This window comes from Pezoporus occidentalis, unplaced genomic scaffold (assembly GCF_034315485.1).
Source record: "Pezoporus occidentalis ecotype Australia unplaced genomic scaffold, CSIRO_AGI_Poc_V1 ctg16, whole genome shotgun sequence".
Classification (NCBI taxonomy): Eukaryota; Metazoa; Chordata; class Aves; order Psittaciformes; family Psittacidae; genus Pezoporus; species Pezoporus occidentalis.
In genome coordinates, this window is record NW_026913425.1 from 3,338,740 (window position 1) to 3,356,862 (window position 18,123).

At 38.6% G+C, this 18,123-nt stretch overlaps 1 protein-coding gene across 1 annotated transcript; it reads right to left on the bottom strand.

Annotated features, from left to right (window-relative positions):
* Positions 1–680: 680 nt before the first annotated feature.
* Positions 681–18,085, bottom strand: LOC134160430 (betaine--homocysteine S-methyltransferase 1). Its single transcript, XM_062612426.1, has 8 exons — positions 17,932–18,085; positions 14,269–14,401; positions 10,692–10,810; positions 8,877–9,068; positions 8,140–8,287; positions 7,044–7,226; positions 3,240–3,468; positions 681–2,735 (listed from the first exon to the last, which is right to left on the bottom strand). The coding sequence occupies exons 1-8, from the start codon at positions 17,968–17,970 to the stop codon at positions 2,561–2,563; spliced, it is 1,218 nt and encodes a 405-aa protein (XP_062468410.1). The 5' UTR covers positions 17,971–18,085; the 3' UTR covers positions 681–2,560.
* Positions 18,086–18,123: the final 38 nt, after the last annotated feature.

Below are 18,123 nucleotides of genomic sequence, written 5' to 3' on the forward strand. Positions count from 1 at the left end.
CCTTCTTAGTAGCTGGTGCAGCGCTGTGTTTTTGACTTTCGGTCTGGGAACAGCACTGATAACACCCGTGTTTTTAGTTACTGCTCAAATGTTTAGACTGACCAAGGACTTTCTGAGCCTCATGTTCTGCCAGGGAGGAGGGGAAGCCGGGAGGAAGCAGAGACAGGACGCCTGACCCAAAATGACCAAAGAAATATTCCATACCACAGGATGTCATGCCCAGGATGCAACTAAGAGTTACCTGGAAGGGCTAGTTCACTGCGGGGCTGGACTAGGTATTGGACTAGGTGCTTGGTCAGGGAGGGTGGGGCGAGTTGTTGGTTGGCAGGTGGTGAGCGGTTGTATTCTCTTCCCTTGTTATTTCCCTTATCATTATTATTATTATTGGTGGCAGCAGCAGTGGTTTGTGTTATACCTTAGTTACTGGGCTGTTCTTATCTCAACCCGTGGGAGCTACGTTCCTTCGATTGTCCTCCCCATCCCCCCGGGAGCAGGTGGGGGGAATGGGGGAAGAAGAGAAAGGGGGGGGGAGGGAGTAGAAACTGTGTGGCTGACTGGGTTTAAACCATGACAACTGCTCACTAAGTTGTTAGAAAGAAATGAGAAGTAAAGCTTTGTTGAGTTTACTGCTCAGGTTTTCTATTTTGTGTGCTGGGGTTTTTGAGGGTGTGTGTGTTGGGTTGTTTTTTGGGGGGGTGGTAGTTTGGGATTCTGTAGTGATCAATAAAGCATTCTGACAATTATTTTCATTTTACTGTCAATTCCTTTGTAAGCCCAGCCTATGATATGAATCAAACGGGAATTGTATAGCTTCTCTCTGGGGTCAGCCCTCCTTTTGAATGACTTCAAATAGCCTCTTAAATATTTCTTTTTGTTAGTGTCTATTAAAATTCATCCTTTTTAAACTGTCTATCTAAAAATAAATGCTTAAAATCATGTTTGATCACCTTAAATACCATTGACAACAACCAGTGTTGTCTTCTGAACTCAAGCACTCTGGTACAACTTCTGCATGTTTGGTTAGTTTCAAAAAGATCACTCTAGCTGCTTGTATAGAGTATGATGGTCAAGTTGCATCCTTTGCCACAGAAGTCCCTAAACTGGTAATGGTTGTTCAAAACACTTCTTTATCAATTGTAGCTTGTATTTTAAGACACTTTATCATGCATATGTCTTTAACATTGCATGCATTTTGGTGATGATTAAAGATCTGGCGTTTTTGTTATGCAGATTTTGCATTACCCTACTTTCTGCAGGGGAAACATCCAGAAGGCTTTAGGAAGGAAATGACTTCAATGTAGTGCATATATACTTACACTTATGCTTTCCAAATCTACTTTTTAAACTATCTGCTGTCTTGATTTGTCTACTTTTGGCTCTCAGGCAAAACTTCCAGCTAGCAACTATTTCAATCTGTTATAAGCTTGGGGAAGGCAGATGGCTTTTTTCTAGAATCTGTCTCCCAGTAACAGTCTGAAAAGGATACCTGAAATTTCCCATTTAAATGTTACATTTTTAAATACTGCAGAATATCAACATGGATAGTAATAATGAAATAAGCTAATACATAAAATATAGTCCAACAAAAGCTAGGTTCGAGAATAATATTTTCATAAAGGTAGTGGCTTTAATGTAGAATAGTCGGGAATAATATTTTAGAGAGAATTCTAAGTTGTATGATATTTCACAAAAATAAGCTATGGAAATTTGGCCTTCATAGTTTCCAGGTGTAGTGATATTCTTCCTAAGAAAACCCTTCTCAACAAGTGCAGTGTACAAATGTCCACAGGTATTCTTAATTTGTGTGAATTGATCCATTTTATATCTTCTTAGAGCTAAGATTCTAGAGTCAATAAGTCAGCTTTAAAAAAATAAATCATGGAACATTCTCTTATTAACAGGAGTTATATTGTAAGAAACTCCATTTTAAGTGATACTTTGAGATAAATTAGTGTTTCCAATTAAATATCCAGAAATCAACTGGATCAATTTGAAAATCAGTTGTTTGCTAAAGGTATGTTATTCCGTTTGAGCTCTTGTGATTTAAGGTATGAAGATAATACAGTACTCTTCCATCATATTAACTTTATTTAATTTCAGAATAATTTTTTAAGCCTTTTAGTCTCCAGATAAGTAAATCTAAGTAACTCAAGAAAGAAAAATGACAGGTGAATGACTCTTTTTTTCTTAAAAGTTCTCTGAACCTTTCACCTCCATATAAGAAACTCCTGCAAGATCTTATTCTCCTTATTTTTTTATTCCAAGGTAAGATGTATTTTCCATTTTACTTTTATTCTTTTGAAATCAAGAAAGCAACTGCAGATAACTGTGTGTCTGTCAGCTTGTGTGTCCCTGAAGTAGTCCTCAACAAACCTTGAGGTCTCAGGAAGCTCCTAGATAACCCTAAACTGAACACAGACTCAGGAGTGGAAGTCCATTGACAGCTGTATTTATAGAAGGCTTTTTCTCTTTTCACAGGTGGGTTAAGCCAATTACTACTTTTCACATATTTCTGTGTCTACCCAATTAATGGCACCTAACTAACAGAGAATGCAGTGGATTAGAACTTCTGTTTCTGGAAGAGCTCCTTCAGCTGTTGTTCACTTGTTGCTTCTTTCTGTTGCATTAGCTCCCTGGATCCTTTGGTCACTCCCCAGCCGTCTGGCTTTGACATTGAAGGACAATATGGTCTGCCTGAAGCAGGCTTCAGATTCTCCCAGTATTCTTTTCTTGCCCTAAAGAAAGAAAAAGGAAAATCAGGGTGGTTTTCTTTCCAGCACCTTACAATAGTAAAGGAAATACGTCTTAAATGACCATTGCAGAGGGTCATCTAACTTGCACAGACTGACATATTTCTCTATTTAGAATAAGGAAGTATGAATGAAAACATGCAATGAAATGCTACATACTTAAAAAGCATCTTTTCATGAAAGATTGTAAGAAACTCACCATTAAGATCTGTTTTACGGTTTTCAATCTTAAATGTCATTAATTACTTCCACATTAATTCAGATCAGATCTTCAGTTTAAAGACACATGAGAATTTCTGCACCTCTCTTACTGCCCCTTCACCCCTTTCCCTCGTCCCCAGTCGGATTTAATTCTTCAAAATTGTTAACACATTGAATTTTTACAGTAATATTTAGACCTACAAATCAGTTAAGCCAGTCTGCTGCATGGACCAATACAAGCTTTTGCGAGGAGTATGTTGGTGTGCTCTCCAGGTCAGACATACATACCTTGCTCTGACCCAGGGTTTGGTATGCATGCTCAGGCTATTGCCCCAGCTACCATGTTTCTCAGAAGCTTCTGGAAAAAATCCTCTTTCAGGAGCCAGCTCCTCAGCTATTGCTCGGATGTGATATGGCTCAAATCCACAGCAACCTCCAATATAACGAATTCCTAAATCATAGGCCTTTCTTGCATAATTTTGAACATCCCATCTGCTTACAATTCTTGGCTCCAAAGCTGCAAAGACATTCATATAATAAGTTTCCACCATGTTCCATTTCAGCACAATTTTTCGTAAGAAGTCATGTTGTTGGAAGACTTGCACATTGTTTGCAAAACTGGGTGTAGATGTAGATATACACATTTGAACTGTGTGAGCTAGAATTAATGATGCAAACTTTCAGAAGTCTAGCTTTCAGGTTCTGCTGTGTTCTGCTGGGCAATGCTTGTAAGCTTTTTTCACCTCGCAAAACAGCACCTACTATCTTCTGATACTAAGCTTATGGGAACACTTCTGAAACCCAAGCTGTAATTCACATACTTGCCTTTGTGCCAGAGTTCTTAGCTGGAGCATTGGAGTACTTTCAATGTTACATCCACGTTTCCAAAGAGTTCCTAATAAATGATCAATATCTGGGAAATATGATTGCAGTACTCTAATCTGTGAAAGCAGAAGGTATCAGCCTACCTACAACAGCAATAAGCCTGCTTGCTATTCCTCAGGAATACTTAATACACTTTTTTCCATGATCAGCTAGTAGCAGCCAATTGTTTCACTGACAGCTGGGATTTGTAGCTATTTCGTAGTCCATCCTTTGCTTAGTTATAATTCCAGCTGTAAGCAGATTGCTGCCTAAAACCAGTTTTTTCCTTGTGGAAAGTTCTGTGTGTAGATAAGTGAGGATATGATCTTTATTTTGAACCCTTCTCCCTGTTGCAGGTTGTGGTAAGCAGAGGGATTTGGTAACAGAGCTGAGAGGACTTGTGGAAAGAAAGGAAGAAAAAATGAAAAGAACAAGTTAAAACATACATCAAAGGGAAGAGGCACAAGCAGGACAGAACTGGAAAGAAAAAAAAAACTTTAAGGACTAGAAATACAGGAGTAAAGGAATGAAAATTCTCCCACTTCTTTATGCACATCTGCAGGTGATGAACCAGCATGGTTATCAGGCAAGTGCATCATGATGTCTGTGCACTGAGCCCTCCACTGGGCAAAGGAGCTGTGGTGAGGTACCAAGGCTCCAGCAGCACAGCAGAAAGGTAGGATTCTTCTCCCTATGTCCTTTCCCAAAAATGCTTAACATGCAAGAAGGTGATAAAAAGCAAATATACTCTAAGTCAAATAGGTAGTTAAGAAACAGGTTCAGAAAATAAAAAGCAGAAGAAAATAATGAAATGTTCTTAAGCATAAAGTTATTGGTCTCAGAGGGAATGACAGGACAAAAGAAAAGTAGATTATGTAATATCAGAAGGAAAAACAGATGAAAGCTGTATAAGTAAGCTTGTGTACAGTCCTGTAGACATGAGAAAAAGCATCAGAAGCACAATTCATCATTTCATCGTCTCTCATATATCATTAAAAAGGTAATGCAAAATTGATACAAAATGATCAACAGTAAGGAGGCAACATCTTGCACTCAATTTATAAGACAGACAACTTAGTTATAGGCAACTAAACTTCATGGGAACAGTACACACTTCTTCACACACCCGGACACAGTCCATAGAACCTGAAGAAATCAGGTCCTGAGGGAGCTGGCGGAAGAAGCGGCTAAGCCACTATCTATTTTATTTGTAAAGTCATAGCAGTCTGGTGAGGTTCCCAGTACCTGGAAAAGGGGAAACAGTGCACCCATTTTTAAAAAGGGAAACAAGGAACTGGGTAACTATTAGGCAAGTTGAGATGATCTTTAAGGTCTCTTTCAACCCAAACCCTTCTATGATTATATGAATCAGTCCTTGTGCTTCAAGAGTGTAAGGACAGCAGCAAGCTAATCTCTCTGAAGAAACAGGGACAGACCCCGCCATGAGAACTGGCCACATGGTTGAGAGATTTTGACTGAAAACAAGCAGTGTTTTATGAAAAGAAGCTGCCATATAGATTACACTTTGTGGGATTTTCCCCTTCCCAAAATTGACTAACATTCTATTTTCCATGCCTGTTAATGCATTTCTTCGCTTTATTCAGAATTAAACATCTATAGCTTAACAGTTCATGGTAATATTTATAGTAAAGAGAGATTGAAATTTACATCTTTTTTTTTTGCTGAGAACCTTGTAACATGCTCCCAGGTTTAGCCCCTCTATATATTTACTCTTGAGTATGCTTTGAATGTCTGGGACTTTTCTTTCTAAAACATTGTCCTTGCTTAACTGATAGCCTCTCAGTTAACACAGAAGGGAAAACACAGAACACAGGAAAAAGTTCTACAGATAATTAAATACTGCTGGCTTCTAGATGCTGGAGTTTGCCAATACAGCATAACCAACACTTCCTTAAAGACAGATCTTGTTGGCCTATACGGAGGTTATGTATATGTAAAATATCTAAAAACCTATTTGTGCATGTTGCCTTCCACAAAACCCAGACTTAACTGGGTCAGTTTAATAATGATTTACCAAACTGAAAGTCTGGCATCAAGTGATCAGTTACTCCTTCTGGGTATGGAAAGCATTCACACACAGCCTTCTCCAACTGACTCATGCAATTTCTAAAAGCTGAAATCTCATACAGATTGCTTATAAAATAGAATCCAAGAACCATAACAACACAAAGAGTGAATGCTTCAATTCACTTGATTACTTACTGCATCTGTTCTATACTTGTTTTGCTTGCAATCAGGAGTTACATGAAGGAATGACTAGGATAAATGAGCTCCTAACACTTTCAAACATCCCAGAATATTTTCAGAACTCAGACATGTTATTATCATTTAATGAATGCCTCAAGTTCTTGCTTGTTTCCTTCACTTTGTAAAGAGAGAATTAAAAAAAAAAAAAACCTTCCTGAAAATCACCTTATTTTTTCTTTTTGCTACAAATTCAAATTTCAAATGTTTCAATGCCTTATTTTGTAGTCTGATCTTGAAAAGAAGTGGGTGTGATAATTGAAAATTAAAGCATTTTTTTAATCAATTTTGAAATGTTTAGGCTGATTTTGTCCTCTCATGTCAAAGAGATGTGATGTTCTACCTCACAGGGGGAAATAACCCTAAATACACAAGCTTTATATACACATAAAGCATCTGAATGTTTCAGTCTTTGTACAATTATTCCTGAGCATACATGTGTTGAATCCATCTCCAAACTGCTAACCCATTTGTTAGCAACATCAAAGAATATATTCCCTTTTCTGGTTTCTATTCATTTCACTTACATTAGACAGTTACACTTGCATGACTGAACCATTACAAATGCAATAATCATGCACCTATATCCAGTTCTGCATATGCATTGTACATTAAATCCCTACACAGGTAAACATTATAGGGCTGGTGGGATAGATGTCACAACCCAAACACTGGGGTTTTCTTAGTGTATTTGCTCTTGTTCATTTCTTTGGACTGTTCCTAGCTTTCCTCAACATAATTCAATAGCACAAGGAAGAGCGGCATTTTCTAATGGAGTTTAGGGTGTAGAAAATGCCAGACAGGATAATTTGGACTCATCTTATTGTATAGAAGGACACCCTGCAGTTTCAGCAGTACTAAAAGCTGGTGGGGAGGGAGCAGGGGGAGAGAGCAGGCACAGACAATTAAAACAAACAAACAAACAAATTAAAGCAGACAAAACAAAAGATACCCTTGTCTTACCAAAGGGAAATTCTGGAAGATCAATAAAACCCTGCTTTCCACAATCAGGTGTATGGAAAGCAAGTGGTTGGGACATCAGGTGGGCTTTCAGTTTAGCTGCCTGCAAGCCCTCTTTCATCAGTTTTACGGTTTCCAGGGAAGTATCTGGATCAAAATGGCAGTTGACTCCAACAATAGAAGCACCTAGGAGAGGAAAATAGCTTCAAGTCACATTTCCCCAGGAAGTGGGAGGTAGAGGTTCGTAGCCACAGCACTCCAGAAGCAGAGCACTCCATCTTTACACCAGCATTACACCAACATACACCAGCGTTATGAAAACAAGGCAGTTGGGCTAGAGCAAGCCTCAACTCTCCTGGGGTTGATTGTTCCATTTACATCTCAGTTGCACTTCTCTTTACCTTCCTGATGATGATGAAACGTATTTCCCACCCTCATTACTTTTCTTATCAGTGCTTCATCAGTGAAGACTGGTTATGTACAGACACATATGCAAATAGCTAGCAGGTTCCTAACACAGGTTTTGCCTTTGGATTTCAGTTCTAACTCCAAAGGGAAAGAATAGTTCAGAATAGACATAATAACCCCCTGCACCATCATTCATCATGCCCTTGATAGATTTCTTCTGCCCTTCCCCTTGTTCTGCAGAAAATACAGCCTTTGATGGGCAAAAAGGTAAAATTTTTTCATCCTCTTATTCTTTCATCATGGGTTTGAACTGTGCTCCATGCATTTCTAGAAACATGAGTAGAGAATCAAAGGTGGCTTTGGATTCTGCTTATGTTTCCATAACTTGCATTTGGCTTTGTAACCAGATTTGAGTAGGTGAAGGCTTTTGTTCTATTCAGTATCAGCAGGCAACGGCTGTTGGTTCAAGTACCAGCCTGGTTAACAGGGATTTCACAGCTGCATTCTCATTTGTTATTTTTTTTACAAGTCTCCTATAGTAAAGTACACATAAAGACTTTCCTACATGTTCCAAACTTCATTAGATATAATTGGGAAGCTACCTGAGATACACATACATTTATTTATCTCAATACTTAAGGACTTTACTTTGTTCCATACTTTTAAAGGGCATCTTGAAACAAGTTCTTACCAGCCTTTACCAGTTGGACAGCGCATTGTCCAGGTGGCATACCATGCATGTCTCCTTCTGGACCAATGCACATTGTAGCTGCAACTGGCTTTCCAGATTCTTTTAGAACTTCAACTGCCCAGACAGCCTCTTCAACATGTTCAAAATACTGAAAGAAATCAAAAGTAGACTACTCCTGTTTCTAGTACTACTGCTTCTGAGATGAAGCATAAATACATTAATCCAGACCCCAAATTCAACGAGAATACAACTTGATTCTTTCCTGAATTCAACTGAATTCACTAACTACAGTTGAAAAAGGATTTTAAAGTCAGTAAGTAAAACTAAATAAAAAATAGTTATACTCTTGTTTCCTTGTTATACTCTTGTTAACCTCCCATACAGGAGGTTAATCAGGTATTAATCCCCCAAGAACTATTTTCATACAGAAAAGTCGCCTTAGGTTGGTTACAGTATAGGAGGAAATAGGAACTAGTCAAGATCACATTAATCTATCCTATTCATACCAGTACAGAATTTGATTTGACTGAGGTAGAAATTCAGGTTTCAGGGTTCCTATTCTAGAATGCTTGCAGATGCTATTGTGCATTTAGAAAAATACCTAATGCTATTGGAATAAAAGCATAACATAAAATTTTAAAGGAGGAAGCAATAAATAATTGTAATCCTAAAGCAGACTAGACATACTGTAGTAACACTGTGACTATTGAAGGCATGTACTTTTTTTACAGATTTACCTCTGCAATTAGGAAGTCCACGTTCTTCTTCATAAAGATATCTAGTTGCTTTCGAAAGACTGCTTTAACCTCTGCTTTATCCTTGCAGTTTAAGTATGATGGTGTTTGACTGACTCCTCCAGCCACTAAAGCATCACCTTCATTAGCCACTTCTCTTGCAATGTCACAAGCAGCTTCATTAACTTTCTGGCACTGTATGAATATAGATTATATCAGTTTTACCTCGTCAGAGATATCTGTGTAACTTCAGAGCACAGAAAATACAAAAAGAGTCAAAATCCATAATGATTTCTTCATATTCTTCTATAATTTAAATGGATTCTTAATGACATTGATCAGAAAGATCAGCATCTTTCAAAAAAACAAACAAACAGCAAACACTAGGAAACAAATATTTTGCGACCTGTACATCATCATATTATCAAATACTACAAAAACATATTACCCTTAATGCATCTTCTATGAATAGTCTATAAAAAGCAAATATTTAGTGTGAAGTGGAATTTTCTTTGCCTCTTATGAGTTAGTTACACTTAAGTGTATGATTTTATTCTGACACTTTACGGGTGGAAAACAATGCGTAGTAATTTCAATTGATTTGTCTTTTTTTATAATGTATTTTAGTATTTTGAGAATTTACAAAATTTAAGATATTGCTGACAGACTGTCTTCCATTTTCATTTGTGCTCATGTACACATTTGAGAACCCTGGGAGATGGAGTCATAAACTAGTTATAGCCTTGAGGAACCTGCTTCTAGAACTAGCAGTTAATCAATCTTTAAAGCTTTGCTGCAATGCATTCCCTGTATCAGGTGCTTTCACAGCCCTTACAATTTTGCATGGCAGCAAGAGTTGCAGCATGGCTTGTTTCAGAGGCACTGTGTTTCTAGGACAACCATTCAGACATTTCGATGTATCTATTGAATGTGAAGGTGCAGCATTTCAAATACATTTGGTCATAAGACATTTTGGTCTGACCTCTTAATTAAGCCTCAAGTGTTTCCCTCTTGTCCAGATTATTTAGATTTCTGGCTTGGGATATCTTCAAAGATATTCTGTCTTCCCTGATCCCTGGAGAATCTTCTCTGTTTTGCAAAAGTTGAAATAGACAATAGGACCAAAGGGGGAAGGATCAGAGAACATACTCAATGGCAAGTTTTCTAGTCTCAAAGGAACTATCTAGAAATGCTTCTGCCAGAAGTCCCAGAGGAGCTGGGGCCTTCATGTATTGAACACACCCAACATCATACAACTCCTTTGTGTAGGTGGTAAGAAAACACAAGCATGGTACTTGTGTTGCTGTAACAGATTACCCTTACATGTAAGAAGGGGGATACTGACCACTGTGTATACCTTGGATTTTTAAGTTGTTACTTTACTGAAGACGGGGTTCTAAAAAAATATTCCATTCTCATTAGCCACTCATTGTCAAGGATTCTTCAGCATTTTAAAGTTGGGTTTTGTTTCTCTGGATGTTAAAGCATTTGTTTCTTTCACTGTGCTCTCTGTGCATTTAATCCTCCCTATACAATTTGTATAAGAACTCCAGCAAACTAATCTCCTCAGATGCAAAAACTACAGTGTCGACATCCTCTTTCCTCTCCTCATCCTTGCCCTTTTCTTTCTTTTTTTTTTTTCTTTTTTTTTTTGTTTGTCTTTCTTGCTATGCCACACTCTGAAATTGCATCATCTAATACTTTGGTCTTCAAAACTGTTATGACAAACAGTCATAACAGACTTGATAATGTCTCTGCTAAGCCTTTTGAAATTAATCTATTTATTTCGTATCTCCATCAAAACAGAGTTTTACTCACACTTATTTTCTCAGCTACATAATTGCCCCTGTTCTCTAGTTTGTCCTCACTGGCATAAAAGGTGAATGTCTGTAGAACACTGGATCCAGCTCTGAGGAATTCACGGTGAAGCTGACGAACTGCAAAGAATTAAGAGACAAAGAAGAGATGTTTGCTACAGTTATTACTGTCGCTATCCCAAAATTAAATGTTTATTGAAGTAATGTTACTGTGAAGAAGTGTTTACTAGAAGAGCCATCATGAGATAGTAGAAGCAGTACTCCAGTCTGTGTAAAATTTCTTTCTTCTCCCTTTCAGAACATTAGGTAGAAAACTTTCCTCATAGTTTTTCTCCAGTAAGAATGACTGAAGATTTCTATTTAGTTTATCAGTAGATTCAGTTTTGCATGACACCTTGCCTGTCTTTTACTTTCTGCAGTCCTTCAGCTCTCCCAACTTCATTTGAAAGAACTGCATACTGAAAGGAAGGGAAAGCAGACATCTGACAAAAGAACATGTAAGCATAACAAGGAATAGAAGACAAAAGATCATAAAATGAAAAAGCCTTATTTTCTTAGCCTCTAGACTATGAAGAAGAAAACAGAAAAAAGTATTGTGGCAACAAATACAGGGGAAGATGGTATTTATATAAAAGAATACAGTGTTCCATTACCTTCTCCATTTTGTGTTTTCTGTTTTTGTCCCTCTACAAAACTCTAGCTGAGTCTAGTCAGGCAAAACCAAAGCTGTTTTGCTAAATAAACCCTTAATTAAAAGCTGATTTCTTGGTCCAGAAAAGTGAATCGCAACAGAAACTTAATTCTTCTCATAAGTCTGAACATGATGATTTTACTACAGAGCCAATGCTTCCTTTAAAAGATGGGCTGGCATTACTTTTAATGGACAGATTTCCTACATTTGGCCTTTGGGAGCAGGCTTTGTAATGGTAGTTGTGCCTTCATCACTGTAAACAGTACATTGGAATTGCCACAGCAGGAATGGAACAGGAAATGTCAATTGATTTTATATATATACACCTGAAGAACAATAATTATAATGATTTCTAACACACTAATGGTCGTGTAGAACAGATTTAAAATAGCAAGAACAGGAAAAAATTATTCCCTAGATACCATACACAGACATGAGAACATTGCAGTTTCTGTGGCAAATGTTTAGGAAAGCTTTCCTGAAGTCCTGGGTTATTACATCTCATTGTCTACAATGAGACAATCTGAGTCATTAGGGAAATGTGTGAATGTGTCATAAGAATAAAATTACTCCCCTCAGCTGAAACAAATACAGCCTTCTATGCCAGAGAAGCTCAAACAGCAGTTTTTGTTGCTACAGTCAATCTGCATACATGCAAGCAAGTGTGCTTTCATTGAAAGAACAGTGTAGTGTCCCTTGCTTTTCTCTACTGGTACAGTACCTCATTTCTAATTTCAGTCTTGTTAAATTACAACACTGTGGTTTAACGCAATGCTGCTTTTCCCAGCAGTCACAAAGACCTACCCAGGAACATTGGTTATTGCTTAGCTACAGTTCAAAAAGTCCCTGGAATCAGCCTGAACTACCAGGGTTTAATTTCATATGTGCCTATGCATATTGGTCACTACAAAGCAACATCTGATCAGGCTCAGAAGAAATATTTAGATCTTGTTTCTAAACTTGTCAGTCTTGAAAATTTCTCTCTTGTAATGCATACAATGGCCTTGAACTCACTCCCTCTACTCTTCATTCCTTGCTGCATTCTCAGAACCTCCCTTCTTCTCCTTCCTTTCTTCCTTACAAAGGACAAAACTGGTTGTGGTACGGATTTTACACCCACTGACCTACCCAGTTGCTCCTTCTGTTCTTTACACCTGTTTTAAAAGTAACATGACTCTTTAGCACACAGGAGCAAAAAGCAGGAGGCTGCACACTCTATGAATAGAAATGAACACATTTCCAGTGAAGAGTGTATTTATAAATAGTCTATGAGGGGCTTATAAAAAATAAGTAACTGTCTTACAAACATGAGCAATTATGTTCTAGGAAATCAGTAGCAATTCTTAGAAGGTTGGATTCTAACCTATGACTACTGATCAGTCATTTAAAGCAAATCTGTGTGCCAGTTTAGCCAATTCAAACCATCTGCAACTGTCTCTATGTAAGGCCATGTCTTGCATTTCCCGTAAACTGAAATCTGTGCTTCCCAAAAAGACGTGGAAAGCATCAAGGGCTCTTGATGTGCAAAATAAGTAAGCAAAGGGAAATAAAAAGCATGGAATAAGTGCTGTGATTTGTAAAATGGAATTTGTAGGGGCAAACAAAGGTAGAGTTGGTGAAAAACAGAGAGGTGATGTGGTATTTCAGGGGGAGATGAGAGTCAGCAAATTAGGTCACTCTGTAAACCTGTGCTGGAGGTCTGCATTATCTAAGGCTGTCCATGATCCTAGGTTAGGCATGCTACACAAAGTGACACATGAAGGCCGAGAAGGATTATGGTGAATAAATAGTTAAGGTGTAAAAAGCAGTGTAATAGTGAGGGCTAAAATCACTCCCCTCCTTTTCCTCCTCTTCCTTCTCCCCCTGAATAGAGAAGCCACTGATCTGAAGGGGCAAACACTTAGAACAAAGAATTTTTTTGTTCTCCAGGGTATTCTGAATTGGCTTGTGGAATTAACTGCACATCATACTACTAGGGCAAATGCTTTCTTCTAATGAAGCCTGCATAAATAGATAGTAGCATCTCCTTTTGCATTACTTATGCTAAACACTGTAATCTTTATGCTGGAAGGCATGGAATGATTGCTCGTTTTGATTCTGACCACTTTAAGAGAGTTACTCCATTAAATTCTTATTGCAATTCTTAGGTTATTCTGAAATTTATCATTCCCCATTTCACAATGGAGCCAGATACATTAAATACTCCCATTCCACTGTTTATTAAAAACTGCTATTTTCCTGAAAGAATTAATAAACAAACTATATTAATTTGTAACAATATAGAAGTCCTAGAATGACTAGAACACAACAAAGCAGTTAACAGGAGAATTCTTTTTCACAAGATACTTTAAATGATAAACTGTATATCAGCTGAAGGACAGACTAGACAAATTCAAGAGACAGAAATCATTGAATGGTGTTAAATACAAAGATACAGTATCTAGGTCAAAAAGTCACTGCATTGCAAATTATTGAAGACTGGGAGAGCATTCTGGAGAGGTACCACTACATGTTTGCACTGCTTGTACTCTTTCTTATCCAACCGCTTTGGGCCAGCATTTGAGCAAGAAAAAGGGGTAAGATCCTTGGAAGTGTTTAAGGCCAGGTTGGATGGGGCTTTGATCAACTTGGTGTAGTAGAAGGTGCCCTTGTCCATGGCAGTAGGGGTGGAACTAGATGATCTTCAGTGTCTCTTCGAACCCAGCCTTTCTATGACTCCAAGATGAACATTTGGTCTACATAGTCTTAGGCTGTTCTTAACAGTGTGATTCTAACAGTGTCAAGTAACACTTCTATTTAAAAACCTACTCTATCTTCCTATATATTTATTATTTAGTCAACCATGTTTACATTCACTACAGGATTACCATTTCCAAGTAAAACTGACCTGCTTCTGGGTGCTCTACAGTTGCTTCAGGAGTCCAAGGCCCAGCTTTTACGTATCCCCTCTTTTCAAGAGCAAAGACAAATCCTCCGTCTCCAATCACAATTTCTCCAGCATCTAAGCGCTCTAGAATACCCTAGAGAAAGCAGGATGGCAGGTTAACAATTACAGTTCTTCAATTCTATGGGCTTCATTTGTCTTTGTTGCCATTTCCTGCATTTGCAAAGCGGACAAGTATTTGTGGGATACCAAAACCATCTTTGCCATAATAATAAAAGCAATAAATTTCCATCTTGAAATTCTCTTTAAAGAGTGATAGATGGTCTGTTTTAATATGTTCATATATATTAAGATTTTTTATTAGTCAGTTTTATCCTATTCCAGAGATACAGTCCCCAGAATTAAAGCAAATTGTCTAATTCCATGCCTGTGAAAGTAAAATACCATCTCAGATTCCCCTGTAAACTACATGAAATAAACTACTACTTAAAATGAAACTCTAGTATCACTGACCTTTTCATCAGCTAATTTGCTCCTTCAGCCTCAGCACAAGTAGGTTGTGACACAAAATGGCACAACAGGTATCACAGAAAAGTTAAGCATGTCACATTTGCTTACCAAATAAAACATCTCAAAATGCTGGCCTCCATTGTCTGACAGACTTTTTACTGGCCTGGGTTTGCTTACCTAGACTTAAAAAATGAAAGAAAATCCTGCTTATTTTGCACAGGCCTGAAATGTTCTAAGATGCCAAATTACAGACCTTACAGCCCCTGTGATTAACCTTGCTTCTGCCTTGAATTTGCTAATGCAAGGGAGTATGAGGCTTTTTTTTGTAAAATTAAAAAAAAATGAGAACAACATATAGTGGTTGCACCTAATACATATTATTTTTTATACTGTTTCCATTGCTTCATTGGCTTGTACAAATTTTCTGAAAAGTACCTTACTATTACACTAAATAGAATTATGGTTGTAATACAATTGGAGAAATTAGTCCTATTTACTTTAAAAAGTGGATGAATTCAGACCTATTACATCAACAAAGGTAGTGGGTACAGGAAAGGCATTAATTAAAGGCAAGACTGAAATTTTCCTCCATAGTTATCTTTTCTTGGTGGCACAGTAGCATTTCAGTCGATGATACTTGAAAGAGTAGGAAAATAGAAGCTTTGTGGACGTAGAGTTGAGTGTGGTTTTAGTACTGAGAGGAAGGGGGTTTTAATAATCAGCCTCCAACCTTTAGTAGATTATCTTTCTTGATAATTTCTCCTGCAGTAATTCAGTTACCTCACACCTTACATCTAGGAAAAACAAACACAGCATCTCATGCCTTTAGGTGGCATGAGTATGCTTTTCCAAAAGTGGAAGAGCTGCATCAACTCTGCCAGTTCCAGTACCAAACAGAGCAGTGTTAAGGCTACTTGGAGGCTACATAGCCTGGCTGAGAGGGTTGGCATTTTTGGCTCAGGCACTGAAATGGCAGCAAGGTGGCAGGACTTCTATACACAGTGCTGCTGTGCAGATGAGCTTGGATAAGTGCCAGCTTGCAAATCTCTGCAGCACATTCCATTGCACATTGTGGACATGATAAAATACTGACCTGATTAACTTTATAACTTCAATAAAGTGTGAAAGCTTTTACCTTTCTTTTATCTTTTCTTTTACCTTATGACCTTTGAAGGCCCCTTCCAACCCAAACTATTCTATGATTCTGTAGCCCTGCAGGAGCAAGGCAAAACTCGACTGGCAATACTCAATCTCCAAAACTCAGCAATTCTCAATATGTTTACCAGTCATGCCTGTATGTTAGGGAATTCTGATCTAAATGTAGATGTCAGAGGCTTTGTAAAGATTGTGTTTTCAATTAACTAATCTGCAGTTGTAACAATGCCTCAAATTGTGCCAGAGAAAGGCACTCAAGGGATCACTGGTTGAGTCCCTGCTCCCTCTGCCTGCCAAGGAATCTTTTATAGACAGAGCCTGCTTCAGAATAATATACAGATGAGTGCAGAAGAAATAAAACCAAACCTTTAGCGTATAAGCAGCCTCAAGTCATTGCTTGTTAAATGAACAATGAGTAATAGATACATGTTGACATCATATACAGGTATATATTCACATACACTACAACTAACAGATTTTTTCTTTTAACAAGTCCCTTCCAGGATTTAACATAAGCTTTCCTTCACAGTTCTAAACAAAATAATCTTCACTTTTGACACACAGAAGCAACATAAGCCATGATCAAATACACCATAGCATCTTAGTATGTAATATACTGTGATATATTAAACCTGGTGTTGGGGCATCTAAGAGCAGGTGACAACTACAAAGCACAAAGTACTTAACAGAATCTTACTTTGTTGTTTCAGATTGGCTTAAAATAGAAATAACTCTTTTGCAAACTTTATTACAGGTCTGATATCATCTCTTCACACCTTTTTTACTTTATCTATACTAGGTAAAATACCACTGGCTCAACCAACATATAGCTAGTGTAAGTTTAGCATCAGGGTTGTTTTCTTCTGCCCCAAAGACCTAGAGCTGTGAGCTCATGTGTAATGCAGATCCAAATTTTAATAACAGGTGATCTGGTAGTACACAGACCTGGTATTAAATAGCAAGAATTAGTACCCCTGAAAAGCTAACAAAGACTTTTTTGAGTCATCCTTTCACTGCTTTACTTTTGCTGCCATATACTTCTTCCCATATCCTTGTGTTCTCTTACTCTAGACTTATATGCTACACATAAAAACAAGTAAAACCAGTTCTGCATAAGAAGTATGCTATTAATTAGTGTCCTTCTGAATGGAAGACAGAACATGTGATTCCACTGACTTTCCCAAGCAGCAGTACAGGGTAGCAGTACTGGAATACATCAGAGGGTTTGATTTAGACATTGTTCATATGTTTACCTTAATGGCCATAATGGCTGATGCCTAGATAACTTTTTATACTGGCTTATTTCTTCAGCTAAACGAGGGCGCAAAAGGCATGCATATGTTGGATACTGTGCTCATACTACAACCACTGTTGGTATTCAGTTACATAAATCAAGAAAAGAGCAGATTTGGAAGGATGCTGGAGGAAGAAATCCCATCCAGTGATGGTAATGTTTAAAATATCATTTTAATGTGCTGCAAGCACTACTCTATTTACATATCAAACAATATTATGCAACATAGTTTTGAACTTTGGTGACTCTAGTCTATGTGTTCAGAGAAATAAAAATTCCATGAGGTGTTACAGCATTAAATTCAACCTAATCTATCGAGCTCATAATGGGGCCCAAGCGTCTTTGACGGCTCCATGTTGAACAGGTGCGGTTATGGCTTTTCTTTAGGTTTTCCCAATTTGGCCTTACCTGCAGAAATACCCAGTACCCTACTGGGAGGTTAACAAGCACAGTTAGTGGCTGTGCCCGTTCGGAAGCAGCTCCTCAGGCCAGCCATCCTCCGCGCAGACACCCGGAGAGCCTCCGGGAAAGGCCCCTACGGGGCTGGGCTGGCGGCGTGGTGCAGTGGTGCCAGGAAGAGGCCCAGAGCCTCCCAGCGCGCCCAGCAGCATCGCCGGGGACACCTCTCCCGTCTCCCGCCGGTGCACCCGCGGCAGGCGGCAGAGCGGGACGGACCCACGGGGAGTAGGGAGAGGAGTGAGAATTACCCTTTTGCCCTGCTTCGTGGTCTTCCCGGTCGGCAGCATCTTCCTCGCCCAGGGACGCTGGCTGCCCGAGTCTGCTCGACCGGCTCGTCACTAAGCTCAGGATACCCCGAACTCTCCGGCCATGCTTTTATAGCCCGGGAGGAGGCGGGCCGCGGTGGGCAGCGCTGCGGGCAACACCCCTCCCGGCCCGGC